General features: G+C 39.2%; 1 protein-coding gene across 1 annotated transcript in view; it reads right to left on the bottom strand.

Moving 5' to 3' along the window:
• The window catches only part of LOC124795542 (nuclear pore complex protein Nup155), a 258,190-nt gene that overhangs the window by 144,435 nt on the left and 88,531 nt on the right, over positions 1-25,224 (bottom strand). Inside the window, 4 exon segments of the mRNA XM_047259615.1 lie at positions 3,372-3,478; positions 3,560-3,807; positions 5,044-5,386; positions 5,388-5,414. Of these exon segments, the coding sequence (XP_047115571.1) occupies positions 3,372-3,478; positions 3,560-3,807; positions 5,044-5,386; positions 5,388-5,414 (725 nt within the window).

Raw genomic sequence — 25,224 nt, 5'->3', positions numbered from 1 at the left:
TAAGTATATTATTGTAATGTAATTTTTAACTTTAGTAAACAACATACTTTTAGTGCACTAAGTGATTTTTTAATTCATTTAACCTTCAAAACTTTTAACAAATATGTTCTGTAATTACAATACAAAATACTATTGAACATATTAGACGTTCACCGCTTAACTGAAATGGCTTAACCGGGGTTTTAATCCATAAATGGCATACCTGTCATTTTATGAGCTTCCCTATTCAGATGGATCTTATTTTATCGACAGACTCACTTATGTTATGGCTTCTTCTGCAGCAGCCAGTTATTGAGCTAGTGCTTGCTTAGGCTACATTATGGCATTCGCACGGATTGAGTCTATTAGTTAGAATAGATACTGAGAACTGTTTCATGATAAAGTTTCAGACACTTATTGTGAGTATCTTTATGCAGAGGGCATTCTACAGTAACGAAATTGTGATGTAATAAAAGAATCCATAGCGTGAACTTACTTTTAACTGAATTATCAACTGAATTATCTACCAATTCTTTATAGTGAAGTGCTTAGCGATATATTAATAGCAATTCAACTATGATTTAATTAAAACAGATGTGCAAGTTTTGTGATTTTATCTGAGAGACCAAAATTTGATAGTCTTTATTCAGGTTACTTTTTATTTTGTTGATGTATGAGCCTGCTAGCTATGTCAAACATAAACATTCATATTACTTTAATTAAAACCTACAATAATAAGAAATGTTTTCCAATGCCAATTGCTGCCAACTAAGGCTGGTGTTATTGCCTTATTGAATACTATACTCTGAAACAAAGCACTCTTTTCTCTAAACAACTGTAATAAATTCTCAAGAAAATCAACTTTTAAGATCTCCGAGCAACCTTAATTCATTACATCTAGAACAAATTTTCAACAGACCTTGCAGCTCTATCGATAGTGTTTGAGACTTGGTAATTGTTGGATCACTGGTTCAAACCACATTTTGGTCTTTTTTCCCCATTCAATTTGAATACCTACATCATTAATTACAATGCAGCAAATATACGCTAACTGACACATATCCAGTTATTTTTTAGAAATACATAAGTTGTCTTATTTCTAATGATGTATCGCACATCTGCTCCCATCAACCACCATGCCATAACTATTCATGAAGTGATCAAGCAGAGGCAACTGTTGTCAACTACCAGTAAAATGTGTAATATTGCACATTTTTCGTAAAAAATGAAAACGTGTGTGTTCAGTATGTATTTGATTCATTTTATATTTAAATGACGCAGATATTCAAACTGAAAGAAGAAAAAATGAAAAATGTTCTGACCAAAAGGATACTCAAACCAGCGGTCCAAAGATTGTGTCTCGTGCACTACCAAATGAGCCATGAAGGCCATCAAGAAATTGTACAAACATTAGAGATTTAATATGATATTACAGTGTTTGTGTTAGTCTGAGTATGATGCAAAGTTCCTTTGGAAATGCATGCAACAGGCAATGCAACTACAGTTGTTAGGAAATACAGTAAATGTATTTTCAATTGTGAATGTGGAAAACCATCTTATTCAGAATGACATAGGCACCACAATATCTTATTTATTTGCTGACATTGGGTAGGCGATCTTCAAGTAAAATGTCTCGCATGTATGGGAACATACATAATGGCTGTGTAAGTGCAGGTTTTCGACACATGGCTGATGAAGTATGGAAGTTTAGGTCTGGCAGTGAATCACGCACAGACAGCCAAACGGCAAGGAGACCGCTCATGATAAGCAGGAAATCTGGGTTTGAGTCCTGGCTTGGGACAAATTTTCATTGTCGTCATTCCATTCTTCAGCTAATTGTTGTCTATATTCGCAACTGTGAAAAAATTTACTGCATTAGTGAATTAAGGTTGCTCGGAAGACTTCAAAGTCAATTTTCTCCAGAATTTTTGAGATGTGCATGCACCATAAATGCGATTACAAAAATTCTGTTGTCGGGTGATCTTGTAAGTTTTGCTGACATGGTTAGAAAATATTTTCCCTATTTCAGTTTAAATAAGTCACTTCTCATTAGCATTAACTAGCTGGAGCAAAATCTCCTGTCTGAACGTTATATTGTGGGGCGGGGGAGGGGGGTGAAACTATTTAATTAAAAATTTATGGACAAGATCCATTAAAGGTTTAATGTTAAGAATTTTTAGAACTGTTATTTATGTAAAGGTGTATTTTAGAGTTTGTAGTTTAAGAATGTGTGTTGCCTAAAAGTGTTACAATTCAAGCTGCTGCTTTGATACACTTGTGCTGAATGCGCGTTTCAAGAAACTTCCTGTTTACAAAAGAAGTCTCAGGTACACAGATATTCACAAAAGAGGGGTTTTATTGGAGCAAATTTCTTGATGCTGTGTTACTAGCCTCGCTGTCATTGCATTGGAGTCCCAAGTTTCATGATCACATAACAGCCCTTTAATAACAGCCTAGCTGATTGTGTAATAATTAACACATTTCACAAGTAAAGAATACACACCTCCCTTCAACACCTATCTTACCACATTCACTTCCCACATCAATTTTTACACCTACTGCTGATGTGGTTATATTTAATAAGAGGGGTGAGGGGAGGAGTCCCAGGAAATGTGTTATAGGAATCTTAATGAAAGGATATGAAACCAAATTTGTACATGTCATACCTTTATGGTTGAGAAATAAAGTTGTGTTAAAAGAGGTGCTGGAAGTGATTACCCCCATTGTATACATAGTTCAACATATCAGGCATGTCTGTCATTGTTGCTGCCAGAGGATATGGCATGACTACCAGAATACCAAGAAGGATATTCTCACGTAACTCATTGATTTTGTTGTACACATTAGCTTTAAGGTGACACCACAGAAAAAAAAAGTTGAAGAGGTGGTGGTGGTTAAGTCAGGTGACCTTGGAGACCATAATACTTTGGAAGTGTGTGTCAGAAAAAAAATAATTACACCGGAACCACACACATTCACTTTCTATACGTGGCACATTTTCACAGCTTGCTGGTATCAGTGAAGTGTCAGTTCCTCTTGTTTCAACTGATTCACAGATTCGTGAAACAATATCTGGTACACTTCACTGAAGACAGTAACGCCAGGAAAAAATGCTTGATGATGTGCCACTGTGATAAAGCACAGTACATCACAAACAAACAATGGAAAATCCAAGATGGAATGTAACAATATTATGAAAAGGAAAGTTCCCACTCACCATATAATGGAGATGCTGACCCACACACCCAGAGAGAGAGAGAGAGAGAGAGAGAGAGAGAGAGAGAGAGAGAGAGAGAGAGAGACAGACAGAGAGAGAGAGAGAGAGATATTCTTAGAACTGACTACATATCAAGCCATTAATAAGACATTTAACAGGATACATTTATACTTACTGCATGTATCCTACAGAAAACTGGGCATTCTTTTCCAGAAATGCTCTAAGAGCATGGATGTGGCCTAACAACCATGCACAATCTTCTCTAGAAAGTGTGCTGCACAGCTGCAAGAGAAAAGAAACATACTATTTCAGTAGTCCCATGTTACCAATGAAAATGAATGAAGTGAAAAGAATGGCACTCACAAACTGCTTTTTATCCATTGTTGTTAGGTGGACTGTTCGGAGATTCCAGATAGGTCTCAACAGTCTACTCATATAAAGATAAAGACCATTATGCTTTGCTGAGAACTGAACACCTCCAACATTTCCATCTTGCACATTTGCAGGCAAAGATTGTGGACTGAGAAAGCTAGGACCAATATTCTGATCCCTTGCAGGGCCTTGTTGAATTGGTCCACGAATTGGTGTCGACACAAAGCCAGGATTGAAGGCTGAAATAGCAGTGGAAACCAATTGTTAATATTTGCCTACACACATTCTCAAGCCTTTCACACTCAATGTGTTTACATACTGAAACTTCCTGGAAGATTAAAACTGTATGATGAACCAAGGATCAAACTCAAGGCCTCTGCCTTTTGTGGGTAAGTGCTCCATCAATTCAGCTACACAAGCACAATTTTAATCAACCAGGAAGTTCCCTATCAGCACATATTCCACTGCAGAATGAAAATTTCATTCATGTTTACATACCGATATTTTTTGTATCGTTGTGACTATTTTGGTATTAGGGACCCATACTCCCTAGTGTGAATTACATCACATGTCCCATATATGTTCTAATCGCAATTAAGAAGTGTATGTTATCAGACGAATAAATCACTATTAACCGATTTGCATTTATACAATTTGATTTGCTAATTATTCCTCTGACAGCAAAACGTGGCATGCAGGTAACTCCATATGGTAGTTTTCAGCTTTCACACAAGTAAATGTAGAGATTTTCTGTATCGCCAGCCAAATTCTTCAAAAATCATTTTAAGTTAAATTTTCAAACTAGCTGCATGCATAATTTAGCCACAGCTTGGTTGGAAGTGAAACAAGGTTCTTCAAAACACAAAGAACTCACAAGAAGATCATTTGGAAAGTAGATGGGACTGATCTCACCTCCCCTGTACTCCATCCAAGAACAGTTCCATAATCCCCGCTGTGGACTTGAAGATTTGAATTATACTTTTGCCACTGTAAAAATATTTGAAATTTCCACTCGGCAAACAACTCATGAACATGTGAGTTCCCGTACTGGTACTTCATTCCCTCATAAAATAAACACCAGGCTGGGCGGGGAGAGGGGGGGGGGGAGGGGAGGGAGGGAGGGAGGGAGGGAGGGATGGATGGAGAGGGGGGAGAGAGGGGGAGAGGGGGGGGGGGGAAGAGGAGGAGAGAGGTGAGAGAGAGAGAGAGAGAGATGAGGAGAGAGAGAGAGAGAGAGAGAGAGAGAGAGAGAATACAGCCACAAACTGGACCCATTTATCAAATTGAAGATGTAAAAAAATTGTAAAAAGTTGAAGTGCAATGGTGAAATGGATAATATTTCACACACTCACAATCACTATTTTAAGTTTCATTGCAAAATATTAGTTTGCATTGTTTTTCATTGTGCACAACTGAATATTAGATGTTTCATTAATAATTCACAATTATTTATGTGAAGATACAATACCTTCATGTGTGGTTGTGGCTGGCTGGACTCGCAATTCTAGGACTTGCAGGTGTCAGCATGGTGTCAACGAGCGGGGTTTGGTTGGTGGTGAGAGTGCACCCGTACCGCCACCAGCAGGCACTTACACCACCAACACCACTTACACCACCAACACGTGGCTCGCCACCATAAAGAAAAAATGCACGAGTTGCCCACTCTGCAATCTGAGCATTCTGCGCACTGTCAAGGCACGCTAACATTAGGCAAGTTGCACAAGCTTGCTCCTCGCGCTGCTCTCTGAAGAAAGTTCTGACTGCACCTGTCTCTGGACCACGGCCATCTGTTAGGAGCTGGCGCAATACATCAACAGGGGCGTAGTTTTGCTAGTATCTCTGCTCCCTGAAATATACAAAACCTTTCGCTTTTGACACTTGAAACCTCTTCTAAAAATTAATGGTAAGCCTATTCACTGCAAAATAATGACGACATTAAACTGTACCAGAAAATTACACAACATCTGCAGACTGTGCAGCAGCTATTTGGGGGGGAGGTCGTATGGAGGATAAGGAAGGAAAAGGGGGCAAAGACAATACTGAGAAAAAAGATTTGTTTAGAAAGTGTAATATTTTAATTCTTCTTTATGTACATTTTACTACTAAGGTTTACTCATTCACTGATGTTGGTTACAGTTATCTTCAGAAATTCACTACAGATAAATGAACTCTTAAATGGGTCTCAGAAGCCACCCTGCTTGCCAGAAAGAACGTCTGGTAGGCAAAGCTGCTGTACTTTTCTGCAATGAGGCATAATCCAACATACTAGAAATAAGCTCAACACATAGCACTGCAATTTCACTACATTGTATCTGTGATTATTGGAGAATCTTGAGGAATGAAGTAACAGGGCATCTCTGTGCACATGCTTTTCTATGTATGATACAATGTACTGCAATGTTAATAAATACTTGTGGTTTTTTTCCCCCATTCTCAAACTTTGTGTTACAAGATGTAATTTTGCTCATAGGATTGTATTTGGTGAACATAAAGCATAACAAGGCTGGAGCAAATGGAGCAATAATCCAATGGCCCTGATGATAGAGGAATGAAAGGGAGGTGGGGAATAACTGTTTCTTTACACAGAATGAGAAAATGGAGAAAAAGAATGAACATGGATCAATGTATATTCACAGATACCCTCAACAAGTTGCTGGTCAAGAGTTGAGTTCCGAATCCAGTCCTTTGAATGTACACTAAATTGATTTCGTGTGTTCAGACCATTAACACATAGGTGAGAGACATATTCTACATGCATTCTATGCCCACTAACACACACCCAGGAGAAATCAATAGCGGCACCTGTAAGTAAAAATCACAAAGCAAAGAACAGGAAGATTGCTTCACTATCAAGACCAAAGCAAGTGAGAATTGATGACAAAACAATGTTGGTTTGTTTTCTTGACTACTTGGGAATAATTGCTGAATTTTGTCCTATTACATCACAGTTAACTAGTTTTACTATATTCAAATGTTAAAATGAATGTAGAATTATAGATCTGACATAATTAAATCTCTTGAGACATTTAAGTCTAATCTTTATCTGCCATAATGATGGATGCTGAAGAAATGGATTAGAATTTGTGCCACAGTAGGGACTTGAACCCAGGTCTCGTGCCTTACTATGCAGGAATGCTAGCCATTACACCACCACAGCAGTGCAGCTAACACTGCTGCATGGAATACCCTAGGTGAGTGTCCTCCATAATACAAACTTCAATTTTAGAGCTACTGGAAAAACAATGGCCTGCATAAGAAACACAAAATAACACTTAGTAAGCAAATTAACACACAGTAACACTCCAATGTGAAAGCTCGTTAGATACCATGAATTCAATGTACAAACAATCTTCCATAATCTTTATTGATCTGTTTTATTCATAACGCAATAAATTTCTGTGTCATATGATTTAATCTTCACACCCTCATGACATACAAAATGTATGACATGTATCAACTTTAACATGACAGTAAATATGCCAATTTCTTTTAATTTCATACACTACAAAGCAACTGCACAAAAAGTTAAATGATGGAAACTCCAGGTAGGAATATCAACAATGTACTTATTTGCTACTTATGGTTAAGTAGACACCTCAAGTTGCAGACACGCATGATTAAAAGTCACTCACATACAGCTTTCCGGCACAGTCTTCGTTAGTAAAGAGGACACACACGCACACACACACACACACACGCACACACGCACACACACACACGCACACACACGCACACACACGCACACACACACACGCACACACGCACACACACACACACGCATGCAAGCACACCTCATGCATACACGACTGCCAACTCCAGCATCTCGAGCCGAAGTGCAACGACATGTGGGATGCAAGCAGCAATATGGACAGGGTGGGGAAGAGGAAGAGAAAGGGGAAAGACAGTGGTGTACGGGTGGGGAGAGAGACGAATGCTGTCTAGTGGCGTGCACAGAGACTAGATTGCTAACAGGTGTGGCATCAGGAGGTTGTGGGGCAGGGGGTGGGGGGAAAAAGGAACAAAAAAGGAGAGGAGTGGGGAGGACGGGCAAATGCGTTGGCAGACGGCTGCAAATAAGAAGGTGGGAGACGAGAATGGGGAGGAGATGATAGGACAGGTGGGGTGGAAATGTTGGGTGGAGGGTGTGGGCATAGTATGTTACCGCAGGTTGAGGTCAGGATAATTACGAGAGCGGACAAAGTGTTATAAGGATAACTCCCATCTGGACAGTTCAGAAAAACTGGTGGTGGAGGTAAGGATCCAGATGGCTCAAATAGTGAAGCAGCCATTGAAATCAAGTGTGTTATGTTCAGTCTGCATGTTGTGCCACAGGGTGGTCTACTTTGCTCTTGGCCAGTTTGGTGGTGGCCCTTCATCCTGGTGAACAGCTGGTTGGTGGTCATACCAATATAAAAAGATGTGTAATGATTGCAGCAAAGCTGGTAAATGACATGGCTGCTTTCACAGGTGCCCAATCCCTGATGGGGTAGGATAAATTGGTGGACAGGACTGGAATAGGAAGTGCTGGGTGGATGGATGGATTGGGCAGGGTTTGCACCTGCATCTTCCACAGGAATGTGACTCCTTGTGACAAGGGGTTGGGTTCGGGAGTGGCGTAAGGATGGACTAGGATGTTGTGTAGGTAGGGTGGACGACGGACCACCACTTTTGCAGGGGTGGGAACTATCTCTGTTATTATGTCCCTATTCCAGGCCACAATGATAAGTAATCAACTACCCACTCCTACCCCAAGTGCAAACCCTGCCTAATCCATCTACCCACCCAGTACTTTTCTATTCCAGTCCTATCACAGATTTATCCTACCCCATCAGGGACCAGGCCACCTGTGAAAGCAGCCATGTCATTTACCAACTGTGCTGCAATCATTGCAGAGCTTTTTATATCAATATGACTACCAAACAAATGTGCACCAAGATGAATGGCCGCAGCCACACTGTGGCCAAGAGCAAAGTAGACCCCTGTGGCACAACATGCAGCTGAACACAACACACTTGATTTCAATGACTGCTTCATTACCCGAGCCGTCTGGATCCTTCCTGCCACCACCAGCTTTTATGAACTGTGCAGATGGGAGTTATCCTTACAAAACGTTGTCTGCTCTCTTAATTATCCTGACCTCATACTATCCCCACACCCTCCACCCAACATTTCCACCCCCCCCCCCCCTGTCTATCATCCTCCCCATTATCATCTCCCACCCTGTTTATTTGCAGCCTTCTGCCATTGCATCTACCCGTCTTTCCTCACTCCTCTCCTTTTTTGTTCCTTTTTTCCCCCCACCGCCCACCAACCTCCTGACGCTACAACCTGTTGGCAGTCTAGCCCCCTGCACACTCCACTAGCCAGTACTTGTCTCTCCCTCACTGCACACTACTATCCTTTCCTCTTACTCTTCCCCTTCCCCACCCCCTACATAGTGCTGCTTGCATCTCACGTGATGCTGTATTCTGGCCCGTGACGCTGGAGTTGGTGGTCGTGTTTGTGTGTGTGTGTGTGTGTGTGTGGCGCGGACGCGTCGCACGTGTACTCACTAAGGACAATTGCGGTACTTACAAGTGTGACGAAGTTTGATTCCATACGAAGTACACAAATACAATTTACACACAGAATAAAAAAATACATAATACAAGGGAACATTCATGTAAGAATAAAATGGAAGACATAAATAATAAATACATTTGCTTATGTAATTGGACAGATAAAAATCTGCTCACCATGTGGCAGCAGAGAACACACATATAAAAGGTTTCAAGTATGTGTGCTTTTGAAGCCAGTGGCTCCTCCTCCTCCTGGCTGAAGGGGGAAGGAAAAGGGGGTGAAAGAAAATGACTGGAGAGGTTTGGGCAAGGGTTATATTTGGGAAAAGTCGTCCAGAACCCCCAGTCAATGAAGACTTACCGGACATGATGAGGAGGAAAGAGTCTTACCTTCTCATTCTGGGCAGGGGGGGGGGGGGGGGGGTGGGGGGGGCCCAACAACAGACTAACAAAACTGATTCACCTTAATGTACATGGTCGTATATAACAAATGATCGGGCCAGTCAGTGTAAAGGGCTCTTAGTCACTGCATTTTGGGAAGGACGAGAAAAAAAGTTGAGGGACTAATAACCAAACGGACCTAAAAATGTAACATTCAAAAGGGTAGGATGAAGGCGAAAAGAACTAAATTCAAACACTGTACTCACATTGGCGTCGAGCAGCCACACAATGACAGGGGTGAGGTTGTAGGTTTAGAGGTGCAGATACAACAGGAAGTAAACTGACGTTGGTATTAAAAAAAGATATGGTAGGTACTATCCCTTTCTCTGTGGCCAGACAGTGAGTATATAGAAGGTGTAGGTGACTGGAGAGGCATGGGAGATATGTTTCTATACAATGTTGGGAGGGCAATTTTGTTGTGTGAAGCCCTCAGTGAGACTCTTAGTGTATTTAGAGAGGGCCTGCTTGTCACTCCAGAGGTGACAACAGGGAGTGGCTATGTTGTATGTAAGAGACTTCTTGGTACCGAATGAATGGCAGCTGTCGAAATCAAGGTATTGCTGGTGGTTGCTAGGTCCAGTATGACAGAGGTACTGATGTATAGAATGTATATGGCATTACTCCCACCTACTTTGTGCAGTTGCACTGAAATGCTAATCATTTGCATTTCAAGCATGTAGTTGAATGGTATCGACTGCTCATGTGGCCTAATCTGAATGTTACAGGGTGGGGTGAAGGGTACCCCAGTCATTACAGCTTACAAACAGTTACGTCAAAAATTATTTGACATGCAGTTTATATACTGATAACATTTTTATAGACAAATTAAAGGAACAAAATCAGATCATAAAACCTGTAATAAATGGATTATCAGATCATGACATGCAGCTCCTTGTTTTAGATGTAAATTCTAAGCAGATTATCAAGACTGCTAAATCTGAGTACAGGAGAGTAGTCAATCAACCAAAAATTGAGTGTTTTAGAAAACTGCTCAAAGATATGAACTGGAAAGATGTTTATAGTGCTCATGACATGAATGAAAAATATAAAACATTCATGAACAATGTCAGTACCATGTTTGAAAACTGTTTTCCTCTAAAAGTTACTCAAATTAACCAGAAGCCTATAACAAAACCACGGATTACACAAGGAATAAAGATTTCCTGCAAGACAAAAAGGAAAATGTATCGGTCGACCAAGAATGGCTCCAATGCTGATGATTTAGCTAAATACAAGAAATACTGTAAAATGTTAAAAAAGTAATTCATACATCTAAAGAAATGAACTACGAGAAGAAGATAGCAATGTCAGGGAACAAAATAAAAACAATATGGGATATAGTGAAAGAGGAGACTGGAAGAATCAGAAAGGAACAGGAGCAAATAGCATTAAGGGTAGATGACACATTAGTAACCTGAAAGCTGTTTAGATAGGTAATCTGCATACAGTTAGCTCAAATACTTATAATTTGTTATGCTGCACAACAGAAACCCCAACTATTCTCTTCATATTGTACAGCAGTCACAGCTTTTGCTTTCATCGTTACATATCTTCATTAAAAAATTGTCCCACCAGTGATTGATAAAAGAATATAACCATATTATCAGTTCTAACTTAATAAAAATATGATGTGATGATCTGCCAATGACTTTTTATCACTTTAAATTCCTGACTAAGGCATTTATAGTAACAGAATAGCTTCACTCATACCACTGTCACAATGATGACTGCCTGCCAGATGTACAATTAATTTTTCCGGAAGGTATTCTGCATCGGTCCCAGAAAAGCTCTCATAAGAACATGATTATTCCTCATCGCTTTTAATGAGTACTCCTTTAAGAAAAAGTTCACTTTTAAAACAGAACATTCTGCAAATTAAAATCAATTTTTTATACCATTCCTAACACGTCGAAGTGGGTTTATGACTTATTTAAGTTTCACATATTATTTACTTCGTGACAACTGCAGTAAATTGTAATAATTCTTTCGGTTGGCACATACCCAGATCACAGTTTTTTGCTCAAAAACTTTAATTCCCTTGTAGCGATAACAAAACACATGTTTATCAAATCAGAAAAGGATCAACGTGACCTTGGTCAAGTGATTTGATGTCACAGTCAAAGAATATGAATTCCGAGATGAGAAGCATAGCTGTTTGTCATCAAATTTATCACTTTTACTTTTGTGGAGTTATGGCCTATAAATGTAGGAAGTTCACAATTAAGCAACTCCAATATATAACACAATACTATCATAAGACTTTCCAACATGGCAACGAAGCATGATTTGGTGCCATCTTTATTGTGTAGCAAGCTAAAAATTCAAAGATGCAGTCCTAAACGTTGAGTTAGCTGTTCCTCTGGATCCAAAAGGAAGAACCTTCATAAAACATCCAATGATGTGGAAAATATTCTTTTAAAACATTTTCAAGGAAAGAGAAATACCAGTATTCCTGTAAGCAAAAACATACCGCAAGAGAAGGTTCATGGTATCACTCCAAAGATTGTTGTTGAAAATTTCAGTGCATCAAATGGCTTGTCGCATCATTTTAAAAATGTCAATCATTCATTTCACAAAGAGTGGAAAAAGTGTGGCTGTGGACATAAAAAGTGTAAACTATTGAAGAACATTACTGAAAGGTGTAGGAGTTGAGAATCCCAGTGGAAACACTGTCAACAGTAAAGAATCACTTATTGACTTCAATACATAATGCAGTTAGGTGACATGTCTCTCCCTGTTGTTCCTGGCTGGTGCCCTAAGCAGGTGGCAGCTTCTGCCCTGGCTGTTGAGCTGGGTTCTACATGTTGACTGAAGGTCTGTGATCAGCTGGCAGCGTTTAGAGACCACAGCCACTGATGTAAGCAGCGCGGTATTTTCATTGGTGTTGTGGAGGCCCGGTGGCCCCTCACTCTGTTTGTGGTACTTGAAAATGGCTGTGTGGGTGGTACAACTTGACTTGCTGCCCTCTGCCAGGAGTCTCACACCGCATGGTGCTGTGACATCAAGTCCCACTATTAACGCAGCAGAAGCAGCAGCAGCAGCAGCGGCAGCATGAGGTGCAAATGGCAGGTTGGTGGGGCTGTAGCACACTCTCCTGTAAACGCCTCAGTGCTGGTGTAAGGCACAGTGCGGTTTCGGAACTACGGCTGTGGGTGCCCACTTGTCTCACTGTCCGGTGTAGCTCTGGTGTTGTGGTGGTGGTGGTGCTGGTTTCTGGTCATGCGAAGTGATCCCCTGCCCTGAATTCAGACTTATTTATATGTCACTGGCGTTTCATAAAAACCTGGCACCTAGCTACATTGCCAATAAACACAAGATTTGCCCTAGTGTGGTGACTTCACCTGCTGTGCAGTAGTTTACTGCTGCTCTTCACACATCAGGAGGTTTGAATACCTACGGGGCCAGGTACAGATATTGATGCATTGTCTTATACATGCACAAGTGGTACTTGGTGTCATCCATGTGACAGACCTGAAGATAACACATGAATGGAATGTCAAAACTGACTGTCTTATAAAACAACTTCAAAATAATGGCTGCTGGTAAGTATTAATAGATTTCCTCTACCAGCCACTGTACCACGCTTCTGAACCCAGGATGGAGCTGCATTCACGTAATTAACTAGGAATTATGCGTAAGTCATCTTGTTCGTCCTGAAGTCAGTCACTCATCTTCGACACCTTCCCTGTGTCCCAGCATCAACGGCAAACAACTGCACATTGCTGCTCACCCTGTCTGCTAGATAATTTATGTATACAGACAATAATAGCACTCCTATGACACTTCCCTGGGTGTGACGAAGAAAGCTGGGATATTTTTAATTCCCCTCTTGTTTTCCCATCTGCCTCCTTAAATTCATTTTGTTACTTTTCAATATTTACCATTAGCATACGTGAATATAATCTGCATTTTCATAAAAGAGAAAGACTGCCCCCTCAGTTTTAAAGCATATAACACAAGATATAATTTTGTGTTTAGTTTTATGTATGTAATTGATTTTCTAATTTATTTTGACTATTCCTAGTTAGTATCTTTTGTTATAGGACACAATCTGTGATTGTTTCATAACTTAAATTCTATTGTTGACGTATAAACAAATATAAATTCTGTAATAATTAGAAACGTTTGGGAGGCTAAACAATAGGAGTCTTAAAGGATCTATTTGGCTCTATTCGAGAACATGTTGACAAAACTAGTCTTCAATTACTTCCAAAGTAATTAAGTTTTGTCCAAAATATTGTTTGCGTATGTATATTTGTTAATTTCATGATTTAAACAAATAATTCGGCTTAACCCTTACAGTAAAAGAAACTGTTAAAAAGACGGAATTTTTCGATGTAGTCAGTTAATTTAATGAGTTAAGTTTTAATTGTAATTTCTGTAAATTTAACTTCCAACAATGTGTAGATTCGGTACCGATTATTTTGATGATATATAGGGGCCTGATTTTTGGTCAACCCACGGCAGAGTTCCTGACGAGTAAGCTGTGCTGGTTAGAACAAAAACAATGCTTCAAATTAACTGTGGAATAAGTGTTAAACAATTAGGCTGTGTGTAAAAACAGTGACAGTGTCTGATCCATACGTCCCTGATTATTCTTCAAGAACTGTGAACTTTGTGGTTAGGTTTTACTGCTCGTAGATGTTCAACAAGAAACTACTGTAGCAGTATGTGGAGTTTCGCCTGCTCACTATTAATAAGGCTTATCGAAGGTTAAATAACAGTGCACTGGCCATATAACTGTGTGTTATTGGGGGGTTGTGGACAGTGAAATTAAAGTACCATGATACACAACTGTGCACCTGATGGCTACATAATTTACAGTAGTCAGTGTCGGAATCCACAACCCCTATTTTTCAGCCAGTGTAGCAATGCAGTACCTCAACACTAAGGACAATCAATGAACAAAGAATAAAGGCACGTGGGACCACCACATGTAGTGCCCTTCCAGGTGAGGATATTGTCCTTAACCACAATAAAACAAGGACTCGTGAACTTTGAAAAGTTAAATCAAGAGCGGTATAGAGCGCAGTGGTGCAATCGCAAATCAGCGATGGGGTTCCATAATGAAGAAGGTGAAGCAGCCAATCAGTGAGCGGGTTCTAAGGAAGTAGCCACTGAGCACAGGAGCAGCCAATGAGCACGCAGGTGGACACAGCTGACCAGAGGTGAACAAGATGCCTCACCGAGAGAATTACAACGTGCAGCAGACAATGAATCAAGAGGACAACCACAACAGCAGCAGCAGCAGCAGCAGCAGCAGCAGAAGAAGATGAAGAAGATGAAGAAGAAGAGTGAATAAGGTAATTTCATAGCAAAAGCTGTTTTGTAGTAAGTGATACACAATGAGTGTCCTTAATGAGCAGGACTGTGTGACAGAGGACAAAGCTGTAGAGGTTAAGTTGTTAAATGAACAGGACGACGCAAGTGCGACAGATTCTGTAGACATTGACAATTCTAAATCAAACATGAATGTAACTTTGTAGGATGGGGACGAAAGTCCTATTGTAAAGAGCGAAATGGACAAAAACAGTAATGAAGTGGATGCGGTCGTTAAAGTTAAGGAAGAGGAATCTAGTAGCGAAAGTCAACAAGGGAAAAAGTGTACGACAGACGAAAATTTTAGAACTTGTTAAGGTTAATGAGTAATATGGAATGTAATATAAATAGGACGGAAAATATATGAATAGGATAGAAAGTAATATGAAAGAAGACATTAGTAGTATGAAAACAGAACTAAGTAGTATTAAAACTGACATGACTAGCTTAAAAGATGAACTGAAGGAAGAAATTAAAAAGGAAATTAAGGTAGTTCGCTCTAGCCTTTCAGAATTAAATACGAAGACTGAAGTGGTAGCTAAAGATTGTAATGAAAAGATAAAGACAGTAGTACATAACACTAATGAGAAATTAACATCGATGAGTAGTAAATGTGGAGAAGAGAGAAAAAAGCTTTGTGGTGACTATCGTAGGAAGGTGGAGGCTTCGGAAAAGCTGTGTAAAGATGAAGTCAAAGCTGCCAGGAAATTTTGTGCTGAAAACGGGTTAAACTTTAGAAACAATGATTTTGAAACGGAGGTAGAAACCAAGTGGGGAGTAGTGGCAGAGGAAAAACTGGTAAAGGTAAAAAAAAACGTTGATTCAAAATTGGCTGAAATAGAGAAAAAGATGGAAGAAGTACAAAATCTAAAGCATAAAGTATGTAGTGTCCCAAGCAGTCCCTCATTTGTGAGTTGTAAGAAATTTAATAATTTTGAACCATATGGGGAAGTGCATCCACTGGATATCATAAGGGAATTTAATGATTTGCCTGACACATGGCATTACAAAGAGAAAATGTTATTTGTGAGAGTTTTTTGAAGGAGGGAGAGGGGTGCTTATGGGTGGGCAGCTCAAGTAGCTTATAGTTGTACTTCATGGAAAAGCTTTGAGAAAGCATTTTTAGATGAATATTGGTCCAAAGAGAAGCTGCAACGAATTTTAAGTGAATTTTGGGGAGGGTAGAGCTTTGACTCTAGGAAGGGTACAGTGAAAGGTTTCTGTCAGCTTTTGATAAACATACTGAAAGATTTGGGGAGCTAGGTAGTGAATCAATGATTATGGGTTCAGAAACCAAGTTGCCTCAGAAAATTAGAGAATTGCTTGTACCTGCACCTCGGGGTAATATTAATGATCCCTTAAATTATGTTGATAAAGTGGAGAGGGTCAAGCCCTCAGTGGAAGATCGTAGGAGGAATTTTGATGACAATAATCAACCATGGAGAGATTTTCAGGTAAATAGCATGAACAGGACTAATTATAGTAGAGATTCAAGGAATGGTTGGATGGAGGACAGCTAGAACAGGCACAGAAATGGTAAGAGAAATTGAAGTAAAAGAAATGGAGGAGATGACTAATTCTGGGCAAAACCATTTAAACTAGATAATGCTCCTGTATTGGTTCTCACTCAAGCAGGTAGTGATGAAGAGCTACTTGTGTTTAAATGCGCGGTAATCACAGGTAATGGTAATGAAATTGATAGTAGTAAGACGAATGTAATTCTAGTGAGATGTTGAATGACAGCGTGAGTAGCAATGTTTATACCACAAAAGGTGAGGAGGAACTTACTAAAATAAAATTAAGTGATGAAACAGAGTGTGTTGATGTTGCTCAGGATGTCCAGAGTGTCAAAACGGATGTTAAAATTTTAAGAGAAAATAAGGAAGTCAGGCGGTTTGCTTTGTGGTCTAATACTGCAAACAAGGATCAACTAATTAGCCATATATTTGTGGACAGTGAAAGCGACAGTAGGTCTGATCCTGACAGTAGTAGTAATGATGACAGCAGTGACGAATCCAGCAGTGACGAGGACAAGGTATTTGAAATTATTATTGGTAATGATGGCCAAATGGTAAGTAAAGAGAGAATAAAGAAGGATAATATTAGGCCTAATGAAGAGTTAAGAGTTTGAGACAGGTAATGAGGAAGAAGACCACGCTATCTGTCATTTGACTGTGTCTGATAGACAATTTGGTAAGCAGGATGATAGTTTTCCAGGGAAATGATTAATGAGGATTTGTTGTATGAAGAATATTACAGTAAGTAAAAATGAAGTGTGGCACACTGTAATAACAGCAAGTGTACAAGGCACACATGTTAAGTGTTTACTGGACAGAGGTAGTGATTTGAATGTTATTTCACAGGCATTTTTTGAATCTATTAAGAGCACGGAGGGTATAGCAGTAATGCATGTTTCTGGAATAAAAATTATTGGTACTACTGGTAAGTTCTCAAAAAGTGTGAAACAGGAGATACTATTAACTGTGGAATTGGCAGGACAGTTGTTGGAGTGCAAATTCTTGGAAATTCAAAATCTTAGCACTGATGTAATATCTGGGACTAATTTCTTGTGCAAATGGTGGTAAAATATTGATTTTGCTATTTGTAAGTTTAGTTTTAAGTACAACGGAAGTAGGTACGAAGTATCATTTTTGGAAGGTCCATGGACAAGTGTACAGAAACTGAATTAGATTTGTGACTCTTCAAGCTTTCCCAGCAGATGTGTTGTAAATAGTCTTCACGGGTTTGCTGCCGTATCACGTTGTGCAAATTCCACAATATTTCCTCAGAGCAACTGTCAGACATCTTCAGGTGGTTCAACCTTGCTGGTGGCTAGGTATGAATGACGGTATCCGCATATCAACACCCCATTTCTAGAACACGCATATGATGAATGCACAGCCGCGGAAATGCGTAATGATTTGCAGATAGATGGTGCCATATTCAAACTCCCTCTGCTGCAAATCACAGAGCGACTCTCCTGCGCATGTGCTGTAAGCTGCGTTTGCCAACAGTGCGGCCAGACGTTACTCACCAACGGCCGTACTAGACCAATGTTATGACGGGCCTCTTATCGAAGAATCTTGATTTTCGCGTCGATTTAATAGCAGCCAATGCAGGGTTCCAGGCTATTCTCCGTTGAAATCCCATATCCTCATTGATGAGATTATCGGCTGTACAGATATGTATTGGTTCCTTAATGACGCAATCCCAGAAAGATGATGCCGGGTATAAAACTTCTGTCTTTTCATATATTATACAATGTCCTGCATTCGGACGGTGTTCCGCAATTGCAGACTTTTCTGGTTGACAAAGGCACGTATGACGCTGATATTCATTGCAGCGTTCTTGTACTGTATGGCGTGTCTGGCCTATATACGCTGTCCTACACTGACAAGCAATCTTGTACACACCACATTTCCTCAGGCCAAGGTCATCCTTAACCGAATCCAACATGTTTCTCAGTTTTGGAGATGGTTGAAAAACACACTTAATTCCATATCTTCCGAGGACTCTTCCGATTCTTGACGACATGGCACCAAAATACAGCATCAAGGCCGAAGTGGTGGGTGTCTTCGTATCTTCACTCTGCTCCATAGACTGAACTCGCCTGGGAGTGAATGCATTACGGATCTGTCTCACAGAATAACCGTTTTGTCGGAACACTGTCTTCAAATGCTGTATTTCACTCGACAGGCTTTCGGGATCAAATACCACATGTGCTCTATGAACTAATGTACGTAATGCACTACCGCATTGTGCAGGATGATGGCAGCTTGTGGCCTGCAGATATAGATCTGTATGCGTTTGCTTACGATAGATGCTATGTCCCAAGGTTCCATCTGCTTTCCTTCGTACCAAAACTGCTTTCCTTCGTACCAAAACATCAGAAAAGATCAAGTACCATCTTTTTCCACTTCCACTGTGAAGTTTATATTTGGATGGTGCGAATTCAGATGCTGAAGAAACATAGGTAGAGTATCAAGTCCATGTGGCCACACCAGAACTGGATCATCTATATACTACAGAAAACAAGAGGGTTTGAGAGTGGCTGACTGTAGTGCTTTTTCTTCAAAGTCATCCATAAAATAATTATCCACCACATGAGACAGAGGGCTTCCCATGGCGACACTGTCCACTTGTTCAAAATATTCGTCATGAAATAAGAAGTATGTTGAAGTAAGCATGTGTTTAAATAATGCTACTATTTCCTCCTCAAACGTGTTGCTAATGAGCTCCAAAGAGTCCTTTGTAAATAAAGACACAACATCGAAACTTACTAAGAGATCCGATTACTGCTATCGCAGTTTTCAGGCGACCTATTAAATCTTCCGAGTTTTGAATGTGATTGTCGCACTTACCTACTACAGTTCCGAATAGTGATGTCAGGTATTTGGCAACAAGGTAAGTGGGTGCTCCTACGTTACTTACAATGGGACGGAGAGGCACCCCATTCTTATGGATCTTGGGTAGGCTGTAGAGTCTAGAGGAACTGCAGCCTGTTGATGCAAACCCTTAGCAACTTTCGTTGGAATTGAGCTCTTCCTGATGAGTTCCACAGTCTCTCTCTGGATCCTACCCGTCGGATCACTTTTTAATTTACTACATGCAGGATCGTCGAGCAGTTTGTATATCTTGCTGTTATATTCTGTGTGCGAGAGAAAAACAGTAGCATTTCCTTTGTCAGCAAGTAAGATGATGATGTCTTGGTCTTCTCTCATTCTCATAGAGCATTTCTTTCAGCTGAAGTGATGTTAAAGTTGTATCTCTTAAATGAAGCTTGAGTCAAGATGTGGCATGTGTCACGCCTAATCTCTTTGGCAGCATCCTTAGGAAGTTTAGAAACAGCCTGCTCTATTCCACTAATCACATCTCGGATGGGAATGGTCCCTGGTGAAGGTGCATAATTCAGATCCTTCTCTAGCACTAAAACTCCAGCGTCATATAAAGTCTCCTCTGTGAGATTAAACATGGTACTACTTCTTGGCAAGTCGTCTTGCGGTCAGGTTTCGAGTCGATCGTATTTAATCATTTGATGAACCTTATCTTGTTGTTCAGTCCAGTCAGCCAGTGCCCAAGTGGCACTGTCTACCCAGTTCCAGAATAACGCTGAAAGGTTCGCTGAAATCTTCAGATGGAGTGATAGTAATTGTCTGGACACCAAGCACAATTCCCGATGCGTACAGTGCATCCTTTCTCTCACAAGTGCTGCACCTGCCTGTAGTTTAATTCTAATGGCAACCGCAGCATTTATACAATGTTTAAATTTAGCAAACATAGGGATGGTTTGCTTGTCGCAGCACCTCAGTAAAAATGCAAGGCTGCTTAACAATCTACTTCTCTTGTGATGTAACTTGTCAACTCACACACGTTCTTCGCAGTCTCTTCCACATAAAGGTACCAGATGTGACTCTTCAAGCTTTCCTGGCAGATGTGTTGCAAATAGTCTTCATGGGTTAGATTTGCCATTGAGAGTTTTGACCATGGAGCAGGTTACTGAGGAAGAAGAGGAAGAGAGAGTAAGGTTGGAGATGATAAAGATAGTCGAGGATATTGAAGGTATTACAAGTAGTCACAGGGAGGAATCAAAAGGTATTCTCCTGAGCAACTGTAAGGCATTTTCAGATAGGCCTGTTCTGGTAAAAGATTTTGAGTGCAAATTAAATTTTAAGGATCATGAACCATTTTTCAAGAAAACCTTATATTATTCCATTCACGAAAAAAAGATGCGGTGAGGAAAGAAATTCAAAAGACAGTCTCATGGGGGATAATTGAAAGGTCAGCCAGCAGGTATAATAATCCACTTACAGTTGTAAGAAAGAAGAACGGTGGTGTCAGGTTGGTTCTGGATGCTAGGAAGTTAAATGAAATTGTAACAGGAGAGAGTCACAGACCCACTAACATAGATGAAGTTTTGCAGAAGTTCCATGGATGTAAATTTCTGACTTCTTTTGATGTGACTTGTGGCTACTGGAATATCAGTTTGGCCAAGGAATCTAGGCCATGCACAGCATTTTTACATGAAGGTAAGTGTTACCAATACTGTGTGGTGCCATTTGGTCTGAACTTGTCTGTGTGTTTATCAGAGCTATTGATAAGGTGCTAGGTGAGATATTAACCTATGAAATAACCGTCTATGTAAATGATATCCTAGTAGCGAATGTAGAATGGTTCAAGCACTGTGAGATTCTGAATGAAGTACTGAGAGCCACGTATGGAGCAGGTATGAAACTAAAATTAAGTAAATCTGAATTTGTAAAGAAGAAAATTTCATTTTTGGATCACGGGATTAATGAGGAAGATATACAGCCTGATCTAGAAAAGCTTGCTGCTATTGCGAATTTCCCGCCCACAAAGAACAAGAAGCATCTTAAAGCTATGTTTGGCTTCTACTGAAAGTTTGCATCAGATCAGTCATTTAACCGTCCTTACCTTTGTAATTTGTTGAAAAAGAATGTGGTGTGGAATTGGACAGAGGAGTGTAAAGAGTCATTTCAGAGTTTGAAGAAAGAACTAGTAATACTATATGACACATAAAGGTTTGTTGTTTAGGAGGAAAAATTTGAGTGATCAGGACTGGAAGTTATGATTTCCCAACCAACGTGTTGATAAATTTATTGACTACTTGGATGAAAGTTATGGACAATATGGGACCAGGAAAATAGTAGCTAAGATACAGGAGACAGTAATATTTAACAACTTGTGGAGAAGGGTTAAGCAGAGACTAGAAAGGTGTGATAAATGTAAGAGAGTAAAGACAACTAGTGTGCCATCTAAAGGCTTAATGCATTCTGTCTTTTTTAAAAAGTTTATAGCAGTTGACCTTCTTGGACAATAGCCTGCATCTACTGGAGGTTGTAAATATATTTTTGTCGTCTTAGACAAATTCTCAAAATATGTGAAATTGTATCCAATTAAGAAGACAAATACAATGGTCCACAATTTGTTGCAGAGAGGTTTGAACATTGTATGGCAATACACAAAATAAAACACAAACATTTCTATATATTTTCCACATGGGAACACGAGTGAAAGAGTTATGAGGGAGATTAATAGACTGTGCAGGACTTATTGTAGTTAGAAACACACTACTTGGGCAGGTCATATTCAACATTTTGAAAACATTATTAACAACGTATGGAACAAATCAACAGGATATGCCCCATGTGAGCTTATGTTCAACGAGAGACCCAGTATCATCATCAGAGAAGAAGGGGATTACCCTCAGGTAAGTGAAGTAGCACAAAATGAAAAGATCAGATTGGCTAAAGAGATTATCTGACTAGTTTCAAAATAAGTGACCTTGTCCTGGTAAAAACAAAAGAAAAATCTAGCAAAGTAAATGATAAGATAGAGAAATTTTTGCATGTGTATCATGAACCTTGCAGAGTGGTTCGCATTGCCCACGACAACTCTTATGAATTGGCCTATGCAAAGACTAACAGGACTTTTGGGTTAAAGAAGATTATTGACCTGAAACCCTATGTATTTTAGATAAGCAGAGCAGGTATTTGTTTATTAAATAATGGAGCAATACGGAAACAATAAAATAATGAACAATGTTAGTGTCTTTATGGTTAGGGAGCCTGTCTCTGCAATAGGTATACTCTCTGAGAATGCACCCCATTAGTTAAGAGATAAGAAATGTAAGTAAAATAATGGAGCTGACAGACATGATTAATGAAAATGTAACTGTATTAAAAAAGTGGTATGACTATATTGATGATCTTTTTTGAACTAGGCAACAGTGGGTACTGTGTATATTGTGAAAATCATGACACTGCAGGCAAGAATGAGAGCTTAACATAAAGAGCAATAATTTAGTGAGGCACAAGTCATATATAATGCTGCATCATAAGATCTATAGATTATCTGAAAACTTCTTTTAGTGTTCTGAGGAATTATACTGGTACTACTAGAACAAAGAATACGTTTGCTGATTAAATGGTAACTGTGGTGCTAGACTGATGTGAATATTCTGACAGGTAACATTTGGTAACATTTTGTGACTTTGTGAGGATTTAATTTTCTGGTTTGAATGAGAGTAGAGATCATTTGAGTAGAGAAGTGGGGCAATGATTTTGTACAACTTCCATCTACTTAATTTTGATTTGAATAGTTATTAAGTTGTGTGATTGTGACACTACTCTTTTTTCATAACATAATGATTAGTAAATCTATGCCACTGCACATCTAGGGTTTGTACTAGAGGTAATGCACATCTTGAGTTTTTGCTATTTTGAAAATGGGAAAGCAAAAAAAAAAAAGTCTCGTTTAACCAGTTTCAGACAATTATGACTTAAAGTAGTGTTTTGTAGTGTGATGTGTACTTGATTTAAAATTTTTTTTTAGTCACCACCTTTCATACTATAGTCAATTTCAGTGCTAATTATTGCAATGTTATGAGAATTATGAAGTAATGACTATCATTTGCCACTCGCATTAAACTTTTTTTTATTTTTTATTTTTTTTAGACTTAAGTTAGAAGAAAAAGTAAGTATACTAAAATAGGATATTTTGTCACATTTCTCATGTACTGTAGCAGAGGAGAACCACCTCCAAAGGAACTAATTGCAGTGCATTTCCTTACTAACTGCCACTTGGACCTGTTGAAGCTGTGGACAGCTTGGTGAGAAAGAGTGTAAAAGCTCATTACAAGTGAGAAAGTGCTAGTAATTTTCGGTAAAAAAAACACGAACTGCAATGGGCAGTGTAATTTAACTTTTTGCAACCCATGAAGATTTATTTTGTTTACCAGGACAGGACTTGTACAAAGTGATACGTATCTTATAATGTAATCTTCAATTATCCAAAAACATCACCACTTATGATAAAGGTGCCTATTTCTTATTAAAAATATAACCTGTGTATATTTTGTGTATGTTCAATACTCTGTATGTAAATATTTTGTATGGGGATTTTCATATGGCCAGTTCATCTAGGTATGACATATGTACTGTAGTTTTTTTGATAAGATTTCTTGTGTCATATTTTTTTGTCTGTGTAGATTTTAAACCCAATTTCTGGCATCACTTGTGGTCACTGAATTGCCCAGTTGGCTATTTGCAATAGCTGTCTGGTCAATGCAATGAGGGGGTAGCGTGACGAAGCAAGATGGGATATTTTTTTTTTTAAAAAAAAACAGGTCATCTTTCATTTTGTCCCACCGAAAACAAATCAGTACATTGTGTAGTGACCGACGTGTTAAATGTTACTGACGTTCTAAGTGCAAACTAAATTCTAGTTTCGGTGTAAGAATACCACGCCATGCCGAAAACAGCTAGTTCAAAGTATACTGACGCAAGACAGTGGCTGCAAGATTTTCCGCATTATACAACAGATGGGAAAATTATTTTCTGCCAGGCATACAACAAGGAGGTTAGTTGATGTATTTCTTAGACTTCTTATTTTCCTGTCACTTACGATTCTTTTTTGTCGCTATCCTTTAGTAATACGAAATACGCTTTATATGTGATTCTAAACTGCATTTCCCTTTTCTTTCATATCAGGTTTCGAGTATTAAGAAATCTCACTTAACATGCAGACGGAATCGCACATAAAGCTAATGTTGAATGAAAGTCAAAATTGAAGCAAACTCTTTTAACCAATAAATCTGGTGGATCCTCCAGAAAAAAAAGTTCTGCAGTGATTTGTGTCATGCACTTGTGGCAGCAAACATCCCCTTTTGGAAACTAGAAAACCCTATTTTCAGAGGTTTCCTTGAGAAGTACTGCCATGAGTCTATTCCTGCAGAGTCAACTTTACGTAAGAATTATGTGGATTCAGCTTACAATGCTGCATTGCACGGAATCCAAGAAGATGTTGGAGAATCTTGTATATGGATTTCAGTGGATGAAACTACTGACAGTCTTGGCTGTTACATTGCAAACCTGATTATTGGCAAGCTAGATCCAGATGCTCCATCCAGGGCTCATTTGATTTACTTAAAACAGCTTGCAAAAACTAACCATCAAACAATAGTACAGTTTTTTTTTTTTTTTTTTTTTTTTTTTTTTTTTTTTTTTTTTTTTGTGGTTTTAGGGCGCAAAACTTCTATGGTCATTAGCGCCCAGCCTGTGACGTAGGAAACAGGAAAAAAAACGAAATTTAAAATCAGCAGCAAGGGGAACAAAGTCATAAAATTTGAGAAACTAAAGGCAGAAGGAATGCTTAAAAATCCACTATAGAAAGGGGTTGGTTATCCCCCCCCCCAAAAAAAAAAAAAAAAAATCAAATGACTGACGTCATTTCACTGTCACTGATAAACTGTAGAACGCGGTCAGCTGAGCGCGTGTCATCTGCTAAAATCAACGATAGATCAGGCGATAGCTGTAGACG

This window comes from Schistocerca piceifrons, chromosome 4 (assembly GCF_021461385.2).
Source record: "Schistocerca piceifrons isolate TAMUIC-IGC-003096 chromosome 4, iqSchPice1.1, whole genome shotgun sequence".
In the NCBI taxonomy this organism is placed as follows: Eukaryota; Metazoa; Arthropoda; class Insecta; order Orthoptera; family Acrididae; genus Schistocerca; species Schistocerca piceifrons.
Note: the sequence above shows the minus strand (reverse complement) of the source record. Positions and strands in the feature narration are given on the sequence as shown.